The sequence below is a fragment of the Lepisma saccharinum genome, chromosome 10, assembly GCF_977018435.1.
Source record: "Lepisma saccharinum chromosome 10, izLepSacc3.1, whole genome shotgun sequence".
NCBI classification, from domain to species: domain Eukaryota; kingdom Metazoa; phylum Arthropoda; class Insecta; order Zygentoma; family Lepismatidae; genus Lepisma; species Lepisma saccharinum.
In genome coordinates this window covers 86,430,477-86,446,372 of record NC_139238.1, presented here as the reverse complement: position 1 = coordinate 86,446,372, position 15,896 = coordinate 86,430,477, and the positions used below count along the sequence as shown (strand labels likewise).

Sequence of the window (15,896 nt, the reverse complement as noted above, 5' to 3'; positions counted from 1 at the left end):
GCTTCATGAGTTTATTTATGCTTTCTATCGGGTATAACTTTATTTAGTATATGCTTTCTTCTGGACTTCCTTCTGGATTTCATTGTTTCTGGGAATCTGGATCTGGACTTCCTTCTTTGTGGGAATCTGGATTTCCTTCTGGACTCTTATGTATTCCCTGGAACGTGTCTACTTTATGCCAATTCCTTTGGTATTTTAGGTTTTCCCTCTTCACTAAGTCCGTTTTTCGCAAACTGGTAACACTTCACTTTTTCTTCATTCGCACCAAGTCCTAGAGGGTTACGAATTCGAAGGTAAGGGTTGATACATACGCCGCCTATTTCTATTCTCCTACCTTGAGGCAACGGCTGGAACGCGCCAACACTTAAATAAGTCCAACAAGGTGTATGTATACTTGGTGCTAGACGACCGAAACGCGCCGCCACTGTATAAATCAAAATTTCCCCCAAGGGGATGATGGTAAATCGAGCTGAGAGATTCGACATCTATCAAAATACACGATTTTGTATCAGTGTTTTCACTTCTTTAGTTTTCCGGTATAATTACATATGAGCACCAATGTAATTTATTAGGTATTTACATTAATTATTGTTTATATATATATTTCTTCATCCTCTTATAATGGATTCTATTGTTGTTCATCTTTTCAAATTGCCTTGCGCTAATTTACACTGCTATTCGCGTATCTCGTGTTAATCTTCAATCTTGCACATCTTGTGCTGCCATCTCTGTTCCACCTCGGCAAACCGTTTACATGGGTTGAACCCATTGGGTACGTAACATGTAGTGATAATCTCGTCCACTTGAACCTTCCAACTTTCCATATATTGTTTACATATTCATTCGTCACGCCGTCTTGCCTGTATTTCCTGTACATTATGATTTAATGACTGTTGTAATGATTGCCTCGGCGAAATTCTAGAAATTCCGCGGAGACCGGATGTTATACCATCAAACAAATGAATAACCATCACGAGCCGCTATGGCTCGGTCGGTAGAGCCACGTGAGAGACCCGGCTTCGTCCCGGGGTCAGTGACCTCAAGGGGTAACATCGCGCCAAAAAGTGGCTCTACTCGATGGGTAGATGTGTGAATCCAAACCTCCACACCTCTTCATGTGGCTTTATGACAGTTTAAAGATTTTTTTATTGATTTTTCTTTACCTTTCACACACATTAATCGATTTCCTGTATAGCCTAAGCTATCTTGTTGCTTTTGTGTAACAATCGCTTTCCGAACGTCTTTTATTGTTCAGAAAAACATTAATTTAATTTATTTTATGAAATTTCGCTACGTTAAAGTTAACCGGGTGAAATGATTATTAAAGTGCATAAGATAGAGCTGAAACCTTCGCTTGGGGTTGGTTGCCGATATTGGATATTTCAGTCCGCGAATTTCTTTGTCAATCCTCCTCCCATTTTCAATTTCATGATGATCCTTTTCCTGTTTTATATCGGCAACTACTTCCAATTAATGAATTAATTTGAAAGTAAGATGAATTGGATAAAAGGGGGAATGTTCTTGTCATTAATGCACCTCCTACGGATAGATCACTAAATAGCGTTGCCCCAGGCAGCGTAAATAGCGTCGGAAAGTCTGTTAACCAGTGTTAATAATCACCGGAATACACCCTATTCAGTGTAAATATTACCGGAGCGCTTCTTACCCGGTTTAAATTTCACCTAATGCAAATAGAACCGGGAACCATCCTAACTACGGCTGAGCCGATACCACATTTAACAGATACCGATTCTCTCAGCGATACCCACCGATACCGATACATGGAAATTACAATAATTAAAATTTGTTCAAAATATTGATCAATATAGGTGTGTAAATATTCTTCTTCAATTATATACATCAATTTACCAAGAAATTTGATTTAGAATGTTCAAGAATCGCGTCAGAATATTACAATAGATATAATGCAATCACAAAATATAGTTTTTCGTGCATAATTGGTGCAACATTTTTTAAAAAGTTTGAATTTTGCATAATATCCAGGATAATTAAAATCAGCGAAAGGGTCGCCGACATTTTTGGGACCCAGTGATAGACGAATATGCCGGGAAAATATCGGCTGACATAGGTAGATTAATCGCAACCGATACATCGGCACCGACTCAGCCCTAATCTTAACCAGTGTAAATATGACCGGAATGCCTACTAACCATGGCAAATGGTACCGGAACGGTTTTAAACAGTGTAAATAACACCGGAATGCTTGCTAAGCAGTGTAAATATCATTGCAACGCGTCCTAACCAGGCAAATGGCACTAGAATGGCTTTCAAAAGTGTAAATAGCATCAGAAAGCCTCTCTACTAGTGTAAATAGCTACGCAGCGACACCAAAACAGTGTAAATAGCACATGGACGCCCCCAACCAGTGTTAATGGCGCCACAACACCTGTTAACCAATGTAAATACCACCAGACTGGTTCAAATGGTACTAGAATTGTTTTAAACAGGTTAAATAGTGTCAGATCGCCTGTTAACCAGTGCAAATATTATTGGAACGCCTCTTAACTAGTGTAAATAGCCCTGCAACAAGTCCTGAACGGTGTAAATAGCACAGGGACGCCTCTTAACCAGTGTTAATGACAACGGAATACCAGATAACCAGTGTAAATAGCTCCGCAGCGACCCCTAAACAGTGCAAATAGCACAAAAGCGACTACAAGATAGTGTAAATACCACCGCAGCGACCTCAAAACAGTGTAAATAGCACCGCAGCGTCCCTTAAACAGTCTTAGTAGCACCGCAGCGCCTCTAAACAGTGTAAATAGCACCGCAGCAACCCTTAAACAGTGTAAGTAGCACTGCAGCGTCCCTTAAACAGTCTTAGTAGCACCGCAGCGCCCTCTAAACATTATAAATACCAACGCAGCTACCTCCAAAACAGTGTAAATAGCACAACAATGCCTCCCGAACAGTGTAAATAGCACAGGAAAGCCTTCCAACCAGTGTTAAAGGCACCGGAACGCACCTCCGACTCCACTAAACCACCCCAAGTGCTAAAAAAAAAAAAAAATAGTAACACCGCGAACAAAGATTGCAATCCACGCAGAAAGAAGCAGGTCTCGTAGTTATCGATAAAGTAAAACCATTGAAAATAAGACTCACTCTCTGTTGTCGTCCTGGCACCTCCAGCCGTGTCCATCCACTTTCTCCATCCTGTCAGAACTGGAAGAAGGCCTCTCCACGCCGTGGCACACTTACGGACCAGTGAAAGGAGTAGATAACCTTCGCCGCTCCACATTGCGGGCGGGGGGACGCGCCCCTCCAGACACCAGCGAACGGAACGACTCTCCTGAAGGTCGCCGGGGAGAAAACAATGCACGCCGAACAAATGTGGCGCCCCCCCCCCCCCCTCCTTTCCATACACATAAACGCTCATGTGAGAATCCCTGCATTAATTCCCAGCTCGCATAACGCGTGGCGTTCTCCAATTATCCTTGGAGGTGGGGGACTATAGTTTTGCTAGTCAGCGTTTTCATTGTTTAGAAAGTTGCTGTCATTGGCGTAGCCAGTCGTGGGGTCAGCGGGTCCGGGGTCCCACTTTTCCGATTTTTTTTGCCAAATTATGTAGAAAATTTGTTGCAAAATACGTTGCGACTATGGAATCGTCAGAAATTTTTATGGGGGGACAGGCCATAGTTAACTTGAAGTAACAATAAAAAGCAATATTATGCAATAATAACTATTATAAACTGATTGAAATAAACCAATTTTATTACAAAATTATTATTAGTAGTAGGCCATGTCCTACGGGAGGTTTCTAAAGTTATCAAATGTGTGACCGTTGCAACTGTTTTTAATTATTTTTTTTTAACATTTTGAACAGTTAGTGTACTTAAAAGTAGGCTATGCTAGTGTGTAATTTGCACACACCTCGTTCAAGTAATAATCTCTGAAACGTAGAGACAAACTTTTAGTCATAAAATTTAGTTATTTGACATCTTATATATAAACTTTTTTTTAAAAAAAATCGATTGATTCAATTTTGTTATTTAGTGGCGCTTTTCTACAACCTTTGGCTAATCGTGACGGTGAGAAGTGGATGTGATGAAATTGATGATGACCGGGATCCGATCTCTGGACCCATGCCTCTGAAGTGTGCTGTGCTAACCACTCCACCACGCAGATCCTCTTGGACTTTTGAAAACTGCGTATTCTTTGGATTAAGTGGTAGACTATGAAGAACAAACTGGTTCGGACCCCCCCCCTCCTCCCTCTCATGTTAGCGACTCTTGATCGATCTTTCATTGTTTACGATGAAATTTCAGTTCAAGCAAACAACAATGGAAATTACAACATGAGTGATCAATTAATGTGGCGCAAGTACTTGTTCATTCGTACACACAATGCCATTATGGTTTAGCATAGTGACAATGAGATAGGTAGGAGATGCCTTTTCAGAATATCCCCCCACCAACCTGCACCCAAAACTTCCAGCCTGCCAACAATGCCGCGCACTTGGACTCAAAAATCGGGTGGCAAAGCCTGAAAATTATTTCCACAAAATGCATTTAAAATGCACATTTCACGCAAGCATTTTCCTTAACATTTACGCCATGATAAAAAGCTACCGTGCAAAGTGGGAAATGTTATGGCTTTTTTGATGCCATGGCATATTTCATGGCGCTTCTCAAGGATAGGCTCGGTCCGTAGCATTTTTCGTAGCGTAACCAATCAGAGGCGAGCTCTAGGTCACGAGTGCCGTTGTAATGGCGGCAGCGTGAGATGTGAAGAATGTATCACTTCACGTTTTTAAAAGCCGATAACTATTGAACCGAGAGGAATAACGTTTCGTATTAAATGCATTTAGGTACAAAAGAATGGCGCTGTTTAAATGCATACTTTATAACGTTCACTGTACACGCATGGAAGAACATTTTAGTTGTTTCAATTGTAAACACCGTGCACTCATCATAGATGGTGTAACTCGACGTGCCTTTCGTGCTGTATATATTATACATTGTAATCCCAAACGTTAACCGAAATGTTATATGAAATGCTTTCGTGTAAACTACTATATGCTATAAAATTTTTCGAAACATTTACGAAGCATATATGCTAGTAAACATGTTAAGGTAAATGCTGTCGTCTAAAGCGGGCCGAACTGTACATTGAATCACTACCCTGTTATTATCGAGTTACAAGAATGTGCTGCGGAGAACTTTGACTTCACGATGGTGCAGCTCAATTGACTTGCTGACAACAATTAATAATAATGCTATTTATATTTCCTTCTGTTTGCAGTGCTGAATATCAGTTAAGATCATCTTCCATCGTTTAGCTGCTCATCGTAAGTAGTCAGTGCTCGGGTGGTTGTCTGTTCAGTCCGCAGTTTTCAAATAAAGTTTTGACACTGTGAGATTGCTGCTTATCTCGGTGTGTCACCGAGAAGGAAGTGTAAGTTTAATAATAGACTTCCAAGTGAATTTCCGTTTATTATGAAGTGTAAAGATAATTATAATGAGACCGTCCATAATAATTATGGTGTAAGTCATGAGAAAAATACTTCTCCCATACAGCCTTAATACCAGTAGTCTTATAGGAGAAGTATTTCTTTCTACGACAGTACATACATGCTATTTTATCGGGTCCATATCCCCTCCCCCCTGTTCCCCAGCAGGCCTCCGGCTTCTGCAATCTGTGGCGGTGATTAAGGGGGCAATTGCCCCTTTTTTGTCTATTTTACCCCCGCACTATGCTAAACCTTATCTACAAAACTGTCCTTGCCCCCACTTCCTAGTTTTGAACCCAATCGCCGCCACTGTGTGCAGTGTAGCAACCCTAATCAACATGAAGACTGCAAGTAGGGATGCTTACGCAAATTATTCCACCTGGAGAGATGTTTTGCGAAAATTTTCTTAACTCTAGGGATAGTATCACCCTCTCCATCCCCTTTCCCGCCACTTAGCGTTGCTTATTCACCTCTTCAATTAATCGTGACGATGATAAATTATGGTAGGCTGAATGATAAACTGATAAACATAAACGATGAGACAGACAAAATGATGTATCCTTTCCTGATCCAAGGTTCGAAGCTGGACTTAGTTGCGCATTAAACTGACCATATGGAGGCTGACTCACATATTTTTTTTAAAAAAATATAAAAAAATATACTACAAGGAATAAACTCGAAAGTAAATCCCTTTACTTAAATATGAAGATAATATTTTTTTATTATTTTTTCTAGCATACCATAATTTTGTTACTAATTGCTATTGATTAACCAAAGAAACTGTGGCACGTTCAGAATGCCTGTTGGAGACTAACTTAGGTTTCATCGGCAGCGCCAGAGGGGGCAACGGCCAATCCAAAAATAGGCTTGTAATGCCTTGGACATTACACTATAATTCTTTGTTATGTATTTGCAATGTTGTGTTTGTTATTTTTTTAATGTCAAATTAAAATGTCACAGGCAACTAGCACCAGATGGAAAAATAGACTAACCTTCATGTACCAACCTGGTAACTTATTTTTTTAAAAGAAACTTAGAGATATATGAACAAGCTAGAAAATAGGATAGCAACAAGTAATAGTAGTATAAAATAAAGTGGTTTCAAGTTTATAAATTCCTGCTAAGTGTGTTTATGAGGAATAAACCTTTCATTAAGGATAAACAGTTTTGTTTACCACGACTTGTGATTGCTCCTAGAGTATTTTGCCAAGGACATGAGGAGCGAAGGGGAAATTCCTGATTAACCCATATTTTCAAAATGTAATACGCAAACTTTGCGATAATGATTAAATGAATGTGCACAGATACATGCGAGAACAGTTGGACAATCTGGAGGGAGGAAGCTATCGTGACAGTCATCACAGGTAACACTTGAAATCTCAAAGTGTAGGAAACAATCTAAGTTGGCAACTATGCTTGACAGCGGGATGCAAACACAGCTTTCACATTTTGCAGATGACACTATCATCTTCGCCTTTGCCGCTCTGAAGTGAAGGTGTTTTTACTTTCACTGAGGCCAAAGCAAGTCATGCGGAGAAAGTATTATTCATTCCGTCTCTCACTCTCTCCCGAGGGGACGTACTGTTTGTGTTTATGAACGTTCATGAGTTGGAGCTGTGGTCAGTGCCACGTTCCGTTCGGCTTTACTCATCCGCAACAAAAGTTCTATGTTTTAGGTTCGAATCTCGGATAAGAGGGCGGTAAGTGGTTGCCTTTCGATCTCGCCACCAAACTTCCCGGGTTGTCATCATCACTCATTCTCACCGTCACGATTAGCCAAAAGTGGCAGACACGCGACGTAAAATAACAAAAACGCAATAATAATATCTTCAGCTAATTTGATATAATTTCGGGCGGGTCCTATGCCAGTTTGGGCCAGGTTTGATACACGGGAAATAAAAGGGAATATAATGATTTCGGAATTTTCATAGCTTTTGCCAATTCATTGTCTCATGGTTTCATTATGGTTTCAAAATATTTCGTGGTAACTTCAACACTTTTGCTTATCGGAATATGTAAAATTGGGACAACTTATACAACGTATATAAAGACCCAATCCCATCACTGACATAAATCGTCTTTGTAAAGGAAGCCGCGGAAGCAAAAACTGCACCATTACGATAACCCCCCCCACAAAAAAATTAATATCCCCCAATACAAAAGTTACCATTATTAAAATTTTCTATCTCTAAAATTATTATTTCATTTATTTAATTCCTTCACTGTATACTGTATCACATAAAATGTTATTTAATATAAATTACTTAACCAAGTAAATATAAAACTCTTTTCCACATATTATATTTTAAACCACTCAATAAACAGCAATAAAAAAAACATTCGCCGAATTGCATGGCCAACTATTAGATACAATGTTGTACATGCCAACCTGGCACACATTCGTCTGGTAACAAAGGGGTCCCGGGTTCGATACCTCGTGGAAGCTCATATTGGTCCGTAATCTACTGGAAACTGTAGGCCCAGCCACGATTAGTCTATCTGTGCATGAAAGTGGACTTCATAGGAAACTCAAACAAAGAAACAGCAATGGCCACGTCAGGACTCGATAAAGCGTCGGTAGCCATAGATATCATGAGTCCTGCACTCAATGCACTTGAGAGAAACTTTTTCATATCTTATTTTTCCCTTTCCTTTTCACTTTCACTCTTAATTTTCACTGTTCGAAAAGAGTTTGGATGTCTCACGGATGAATGTTGTCTCTGAATAATTTCAGCATGCAGATTCCAAACAAGAAATCTCTTTGTACACATCACGTCTAGTTTTTTCCCCAGAAAACAGCAATAACTGACTTAATTTCACAATAACATGTGTAGTTCCATCATTATCCCGATAGATGGCTCTGTTTAGATGGTGGTAAAATATTGGTTTTCTACAATACAAATCCTTCAAATTTGAACTACAGTATAAATGAATATACAATTGTAAACATTTAATCCATCTTCCACCTTCACGTGACATAAAAATTGTACTGGCTTTGGTTATGCAAATTTCTTTTTTTTTAAATCCCTAATATAAATTTCCTTCACAAAATATTCAAAACTCAATATGTATCATCGACCGAACCTCGAGCGACAGTTGCAGAGGTAAGAGAAGCCAAATCATCGCACTACGCCACTACCACAACTTTAAAACAGATGGGAGTCAAGGAAACGGTACTTCTACAAGAAAACTTCAAGAAAATGCAACGTGGGTACATTGAACATGGGGAAAAATCTTGACGTGATGGGAAGAAATATATGTCATTTCGTGATCAGCATTTTTTTTTCAAAATGTCAAGGTCGACCAGTGTTTACAACAGAACAAACACGAACATCCGTGTCGAACCCGGAACCCTTGGTGGCGTCAGGGGTGCCCAGAGGGGAGGGGGGATTATGGCGCACACTGCTCAATCGAGATTTGTGGGGGGTGGATTTTCTACCTCTCAAATAACATAAAATTCAACATTTATATTTTTCTAAAATACAGATATCTATATCTAAAGTTTTTACACCTTAAATGCACCATATTTAATTCATTAGATGAAGAAAAGAAAGTACTTAAGGGAAGGGGGCTCATAGGCGGGTTTGTGGACGCCCGTTGCGTCAACCCAATTTGATGGGGAGGCGGGATTTTTATGATGGAAATTTGACACAAGTTACCATTGCTGCTTTATAAATAGCAATTTGTAGACTTCCAAGGGAAATGTAAAGGGTAATATGTGTTATCGGGGGCGGGGGTGGAAGGAAATATCCATCTTCTACATATTGACACGTGGATTCTGCGGAGATTGAGAATTAAACGTTGTGGGGGGACAATATCCAACTCTTGAATATCAATGTTAAGTCTTAGATTATAGAGGGTATTTTAGTTAGGGGGGATGGAGCTTTAAATTGAGGGGGTATCCAATTCTTGTACATTGCTATTGTCTAGACTGTTGCGAAAATTCTGGTGACTGAGAATTACAGAGCGGCCCGGCGTCAGTGCTTGTCTTTCCCGGTGAACGGGTCCGCGACAGTCGCACGCTACAGTCTGTTTCTTTCGCTCTCCCTGCCTTCGCTCTCTTTCCCCTTCTGTTGACATTGCAGACTGACGCCAGTATAATCCTCCCTCGGAAGTTGTGTTGTGTCGTGTCCGTGTGTTGAAGATTGTGGCTTAATATGGCACCACAAAAGTTTACATTACAACAAAGGATTTATCTTGTCGAGTGTTACTTCGGAAAGAGGAATTGTGGAGAAGTGCGACGACGTTTTGCAACGACATTTCCTGGTGTTCCCGTTCCACATAGAATCAGTATATTAAACCTCGTAAAAACGTTTAGAGTAACAGGGTCAGCCTGCGACTTTTATTTATGGGGAAATCTAAAAAATAAAGTATACAAAGACAATACGCACACCATCAGTGAGTTAAATGACAGTATTGTACGAGAAATCGGGAGAATTACAGTAGACGAACTTGCACTTGTAAATGCCAATTTCCTTCGGAGATGCCAGGAATGTGTTGCAGAAGAGGGACATAATTTTCAACACCTTCTGTAGTCAAGGTTAGTACACAATATGAAAACTGTAATTTTAATAGCCGACTGTCGCGGACCCCGTTCGCCGGGCCGCTTGCCGCCGAGTATCGTAGCGAATGTCATGGAATGCTCTGTATTTGTTTTTGAGGAGTCAACATCCACTCTTCAACATAAACAGTAAGTCTAAAATTGGCACGGAGGATTGAGTATTAAATTTAAGGGGGAGATATGAAGCTCTTGATAAAGTATTAAATCTTATATTGTCAATGGATTTCTGTAGTGGTGGAAAGTTGGAATATTATATTTAGCGATATGGTATCCACAAGTTATTGGCGCCGAACGTGCGAAACGAGAAGCTGGAAAAGAGTAAATATCGGGGGGGGGGGTCATAAGAAATTACTGACATCCCATTAAATTAATATTCTTGAAAGACTGCAAAGAAATGGATGTAAAAATGTTCTTGCTCGCTTTGCTCGCAATTTTGTATTACGGAAATGCGTGTTTCGTTTCATACTAAAGCTGCATTACATAACATCACTTCTTAACATATAATGCTTATAGTGTTGGTATTCTGCTTAATTTAATGCTGGTGCATCATTAGGATGATGAACTTCTATTAGCCGTCTTATTGTAGTATTGATTCCCTGTATGCTGTAGTAATTGTACTATGTGTACTTCATACAGTAACATCTTGCACGTTACCCGATAAAACAGAAAAATAAAAATAAAAAATATCAAAATCCTTCGCATTTCTAAGATCTTGTCGCAGGACAATTTTACTCTTAACAACTGACATTTGTACTCAAGATGGAATCCACGTAATTATTGCTATGGATTACGAAAATAATTATATTTACCCCAAGCAGAGGGGGCGAATTCTTTGAATAAGAAACCGTATTAAATTCTCGCCATTAGCTTAGGAATTTCTAGCTAAGGTTCTGTAATTCTCGTGAAACAATGATTGAATCGTTCACACGTCTGCGGTATGACATTTGGTTGAATTTTCTATCTTAAGTTTTGTAACAATTTCTGTTATACTCAATTTGTGAGTCTTATAAATCTCATAAATCTTATTCTCCAGTTACAAACACTGCTTAAATGCATATTTATATAATTTAACTTATTACACTTAACGAATGAATGTGCTAGCTTTCCGTTATTTCGAAAACTGAACTATGAAAAATATATGGACAGTTTAACATGGTATTGTAGCCTATTCAAATAAACATCAATCATTACTTATTCATCCAAACTATTGGGTGGGGGGGATTATGATGAACGATTGTCGGGAGGTAATGCATCCACGGTCTTGGGGTGATGTTCGGTTAAAGGTTATTAAAAATAGGTTGGGGGATTCAATATTGCCAAGTCTGCTTGTTTTGTGTAGTGACAGTGACATTCTTGCACAATTTCCAAACGATGAAACAAGAGAAGAATTCGCAAGGTCCAGTATTCAGAGACAAAAGCTTCTTTTAAGATCCTCATACTAAAGTTCGTTTTAGTATCAATGCTGTCTTGTAAATAAACATTAATTTGAAAAAAGCACAAACGTTCTACTTCTGATATTCCTTTTCAATGAGTAATCAAGAAACATAGCAAAAAGAGTAATATGGCTTACCATTCACGTGATACTCTGAGAACTTAAGATTTCTTGTCATAAAAATGTACTGTGTAAGCTGCGGTTCAATAAATACGATTACGTGGTTTCTTTGTACAAAATATTAAGTTTTTAGTTCTTACTAGGGAAACAATTGTACATTTTGTTCATATACCTACATCTTTTAATGAATGACCACGAGAAATAAATAGTAAAAAGTCAATATATGTCTTTACTAAAATTCATATAATTATAATTACCTATTGTATTTCCAAATATGCAACATATTTTCTCTTAACAGAACTCGTACATTGTTATTTCATATAAATTTAGGCAGTTTAAAAATGGTAATGCATTTTATGGCGTTAAATATGTTAAGAGTTATCTATATATCAATACTATGTAGTTTGATGTGGCAATTCATCTCATATCACCTGATTAATGGTAAACTTCGCTCAAATTAGACGCAAAACAGATCATCGAGTCTCCACTTTGCACTACACAGTATTTGATGGGATAGCGGCATGTTAGATAAAGAAAGGAATAACTCAGGACGGGGAGTGAAGTGAAGTGTTTATTAAAATTAAATGAGAAAATATATATCCGAAAACACTGTCCTAACTAAATACTTTATGGGGATTTTGACATGAACTTCGGGGGGGGGGGCTTTATTGGCTTTTGGGGGGGATTGCGCCATTAGCCTTGGGGGGATGGGAACCCCTGGGCGGCGTAGCACAATTTTCTCACATAAATGGGTATTTCACCTGCGGCAAGGAAATTCAGACAGATTTTTTTGGTAAAGGTTTGAAAAGGGGAAGATGTATAAAAATATACATGAAAACTTGAAAGTATCAAATTCATATGCAAAATTTAAAGTTCTTAAAGTGTGACATACATTTTCTCTCTTTCCTCGTGTGTTTTTATCAAAAAATAACTAAAATTTTAGATTTCACTTAGTAAAAGTTAATATCTTCATATAAGTCTCTAACTTTTATTTTTTTAATATTATCATGACGTAGTTAGTACTGCATGGTTAAAAAAAGTCATTACTTAGAGCCCTCTAAAATCCATTAAAAGCAACGGGTTGTGGTGACACTTGGTATAGAGGCTATTCAGACATGGGGAAGCCAATGTCGACGGTAGTCGTTGTAATTTTCGCCACCAGGTGGCACTAAACACAAATCTAAATGTAATGTTTATGAAAAGTATCTTATTTCTTATATTCTTTTGCAGATTGTACAATTTGCTGTAAATAAACTTCATTATTAATTCGTAATCTTAATTAATTAATTAAATCCATTCAAACATATTTGTGAATTAACCCTTTCTAAGAGTCCACAGAAAACTAATAATCCTACTCCATTAATAATAACCACAGTTGTTAAAGTTCAGTGGTGTGATTTCAATTTTTCTAAAACTGATGGGGGTTCGACGTGCTGACCCCACGTCACGCAATTACCGGTCGAAGATCTCCACACCTCTAGGCAGGATTGTGGGAGCGAAACTGGCGGTCGAGGGATCGGCTTACGCCCTTCAAGGGTTGTCGAGCGACGGGTTATTATGTTAAGGGAAAAATTTGGATGAAGATGGAATTTTAAAAGGGAAAATTTAGATGAGAAAGGGAAATTTTGAACCTTTAAAAGGAAACATTTTATGCAGAGGGATAATTTGGAACCTTAAAGGGTAAAATTTGGATGAATAGGAAAATGTTTATCTTTTAAATGGGAAATTATGCTATCTGGTAAGTGGCACACTTTCGCAGAGTTCCACAGAGGTTGACATAGGCACTATCCCACCGAGGGGACTCTGACTGACTGCTTAGGTTTACTGTAATTCCCTTTTGTGACACCTGTGGATAATCGCGAAGCTGAGGATAAGTGTTGATGTGAAATTGATGTAAACACCCAGGCTGAGATTCGAACCCTGTCATCCCTAACTTCGTAGCGCGTGTTGTGCTAACCACTCCGGCACAGAGGTCGGCGAGGAGACTCTTGAGCCATCTGAAACCTGCTATTGGGCCTGTGCCCACCTGACACCTGCTCTGGTTTATTTCAAAATAATTGATTCTACCACACCCACTTGTTAAAAGTATATACTTAACGTCTCATTATCTATACGCAGATGACCTCCAAATCAATTTAAACGATCATGGCGGGTAATTGTGTCTTATTTATTTCAGTGTTTACTCAGACGACGGAAAAGTCAGCAGCTTTTGGAAGTTCTTCCAAACTTGTCCAGCAACTTCACCTCGGCTCAAGGTCCGCGGACGCTGGAATCGGAGACCTTGAGGTGTTAGGTAACACCGCGGTGTTACGCAAGCTGTAACCGGAGAGCTTCATGATATATGTACTCTAGAAGCTGGAGCACAACTTTCCCAGACAAACGTCAACTTGTCCTGATAACATTTTCCACCATTCCGTCGCCGAAACAAGACCACAAGTTCTTGGCGGGTCTGCGTAACGTGTGCCGGACGTGGAGTGAACCGATGGTCATCGACAAGTCACCGGTTCGGTTCCCGAAGTACGCTACGTGGTTAAGTTTCGTTTAGTCGCTCCGAAACCGATTTCCTGAGTTAAAAGTTGCTACAAAGCAGTTACATCATTTACCAAGAATAGAAAAGTGCAGAGCGTTGTGGCACGCTCTTGCAGAGCTGGTGTCACAGTGCAACCCTCCCCCCCCCCCCCTTGGCAAACGTTCCCCGCCGGATAATATAGAATAATTTGTGGAGAATTCACAGCGAAGCGACAAGCGACACTAGGCCATTCAGGCTAAAGCAAAACATTCCCCGCGCATGCGCGAACAAGAGGCAATGTCGACGATAGTCGTTGAAATTTTCGCCACCAGGTGGCAATGAACATAAATATAAATGTAATGTTTATGAAAAGTATCATATTTCTTATATTCTTTTGTAGAGTGTACAATTTGCTGTAAGTAAACTTCATTATTAATTCGTATTCTTAATTATTTAATTAAATCCATTCGAACATATTTGTAAATGAAGCTTTTCTAAGAGTCCACAGAAAAGTAGTAATCCTACTCCATCAATAATAACCTAAACGTATGACACGATGCACGGTATTGAGAAAACGGTCCAGCCAGAGCGACACGCAAGATACAAGCGACACGTGTAGCTTGTCGTGTCGCTTCTGTTTGAATTGATTACTGAAGGTTCGCTTCCAAGTGACACGTGTCGCTTCGGTGTGAAATCTCCTTAACATTGACTCCTGTCTCCAGAACAGATATCGTTTTCGCCAGAAACCAACGGATGTTAATGGTACAGCTACAGACGTGGTCCGGGACGACCGCCGACAGGTCGGTGGCAGTGGGAGTTACCCTTGACAAATCGGCAGTCGCACCAACCCCCGCTGCGACTCAGGTAATGGAAAACAGGACGCATCCCCCAGTCATAAAATTATAGCTGTGTCGAGAAAAAAGTTGTGTTGTTGAAACAAAAGTCAGGGATTCTTTAGAAGGTCGCTGAAAAAGCAAAATGGCCAGTATTGAGATTTTGCTTTATCGGAACCTGCCTATCAACAAATGGAGAGAACTGCGTTCCAGACATCTTGCTACGATTATTTCACTGATATCGCTTTCTGGGATGCGCCCAGTAACATATTTTATTTATATCGCTGTTGTATTAACATGGGACATAAACAATAAAACCTTTTATTCCAGGCAGGAGACATCTCTGCTCTCGGACTTTGTCCACAACTTTTCAGTGCTCCCACCAAGATAACGGCAAGAACTCTGTATTTATCGATGCGTGGGTAAAATTCGTGTTGGTGTCGTCGCCGATATCGTGTACCGACAAAATGTCGGTACGTCTGCAAGCGTTCTAAGTCCATTGTGAACTTTCCTCCTAAATGGTCATAGGCGCCGACTCCATGGGGCTTGGGGGGGCTAGAGCCCCCCAATATTAACGATGTGGGGGCAGAGCCCCCCAAATAATTTTGCTTAAGATGATCTAATGTATTACTTTGCTTCTCTTGTAAAGTTTACTCTGAATTGTGCCACATGAACTTAACTTTAAATACGTATTTAAAATTTTCTAGACCATCAACTTTGGGGGGCTGAGACCGCTAAACCATCAACTTTGGGGGGGCTATGACCAGAGACAGCAAAACACATGACTTATTACTATATACTAAATATGTAATTATGAGTATTGTTAAACTTTTTACTAAAAAGAGTTTCAAGGGACGATGTGCATGAACTAGGGTAGTGGATGGGACGTTTGGGCTACAAATGGCTCTCACATGGCATTCACAACGAGATCATTGATATATTAGGGAGATCTGTTTTGCGCTCCGTGGTAT

The 15,896-nt window shown here is 39.6% G+C and overlaps 2 protein-coding genes across 2 annotated transcripts in view; one reads left to right on the top strand and one right to left on the bottom strand.

Moving 5' to 3' along the window:
• Positions 1–3,298, bottom strand: part of LOC145994414 (uncharacterized) — a 96,324-nt gene extending 93,026 nt beyond the window's left edge. Inside the window, exon 1 of the mRNA XM_083130540.1 lies at positions 3,124–3,298. Within this exon, the coding sequence (XP_082986666.1) occupies positions 3,124–3,173 (50 nt within the window). The 5' untranslated portion in view covers positions 3,174–3,298. The remainder of the gene's footprint in view (positions 1–3,123) is intronic.
• LOC145994415 (uncharacterized) overlaps positions 1–15,896 on the top strand; it is a 124,005-nt gene that overhangs the window by 88,997 nt on the left and 19,112 nt on the right. The window lies entirely within an intron of this gene.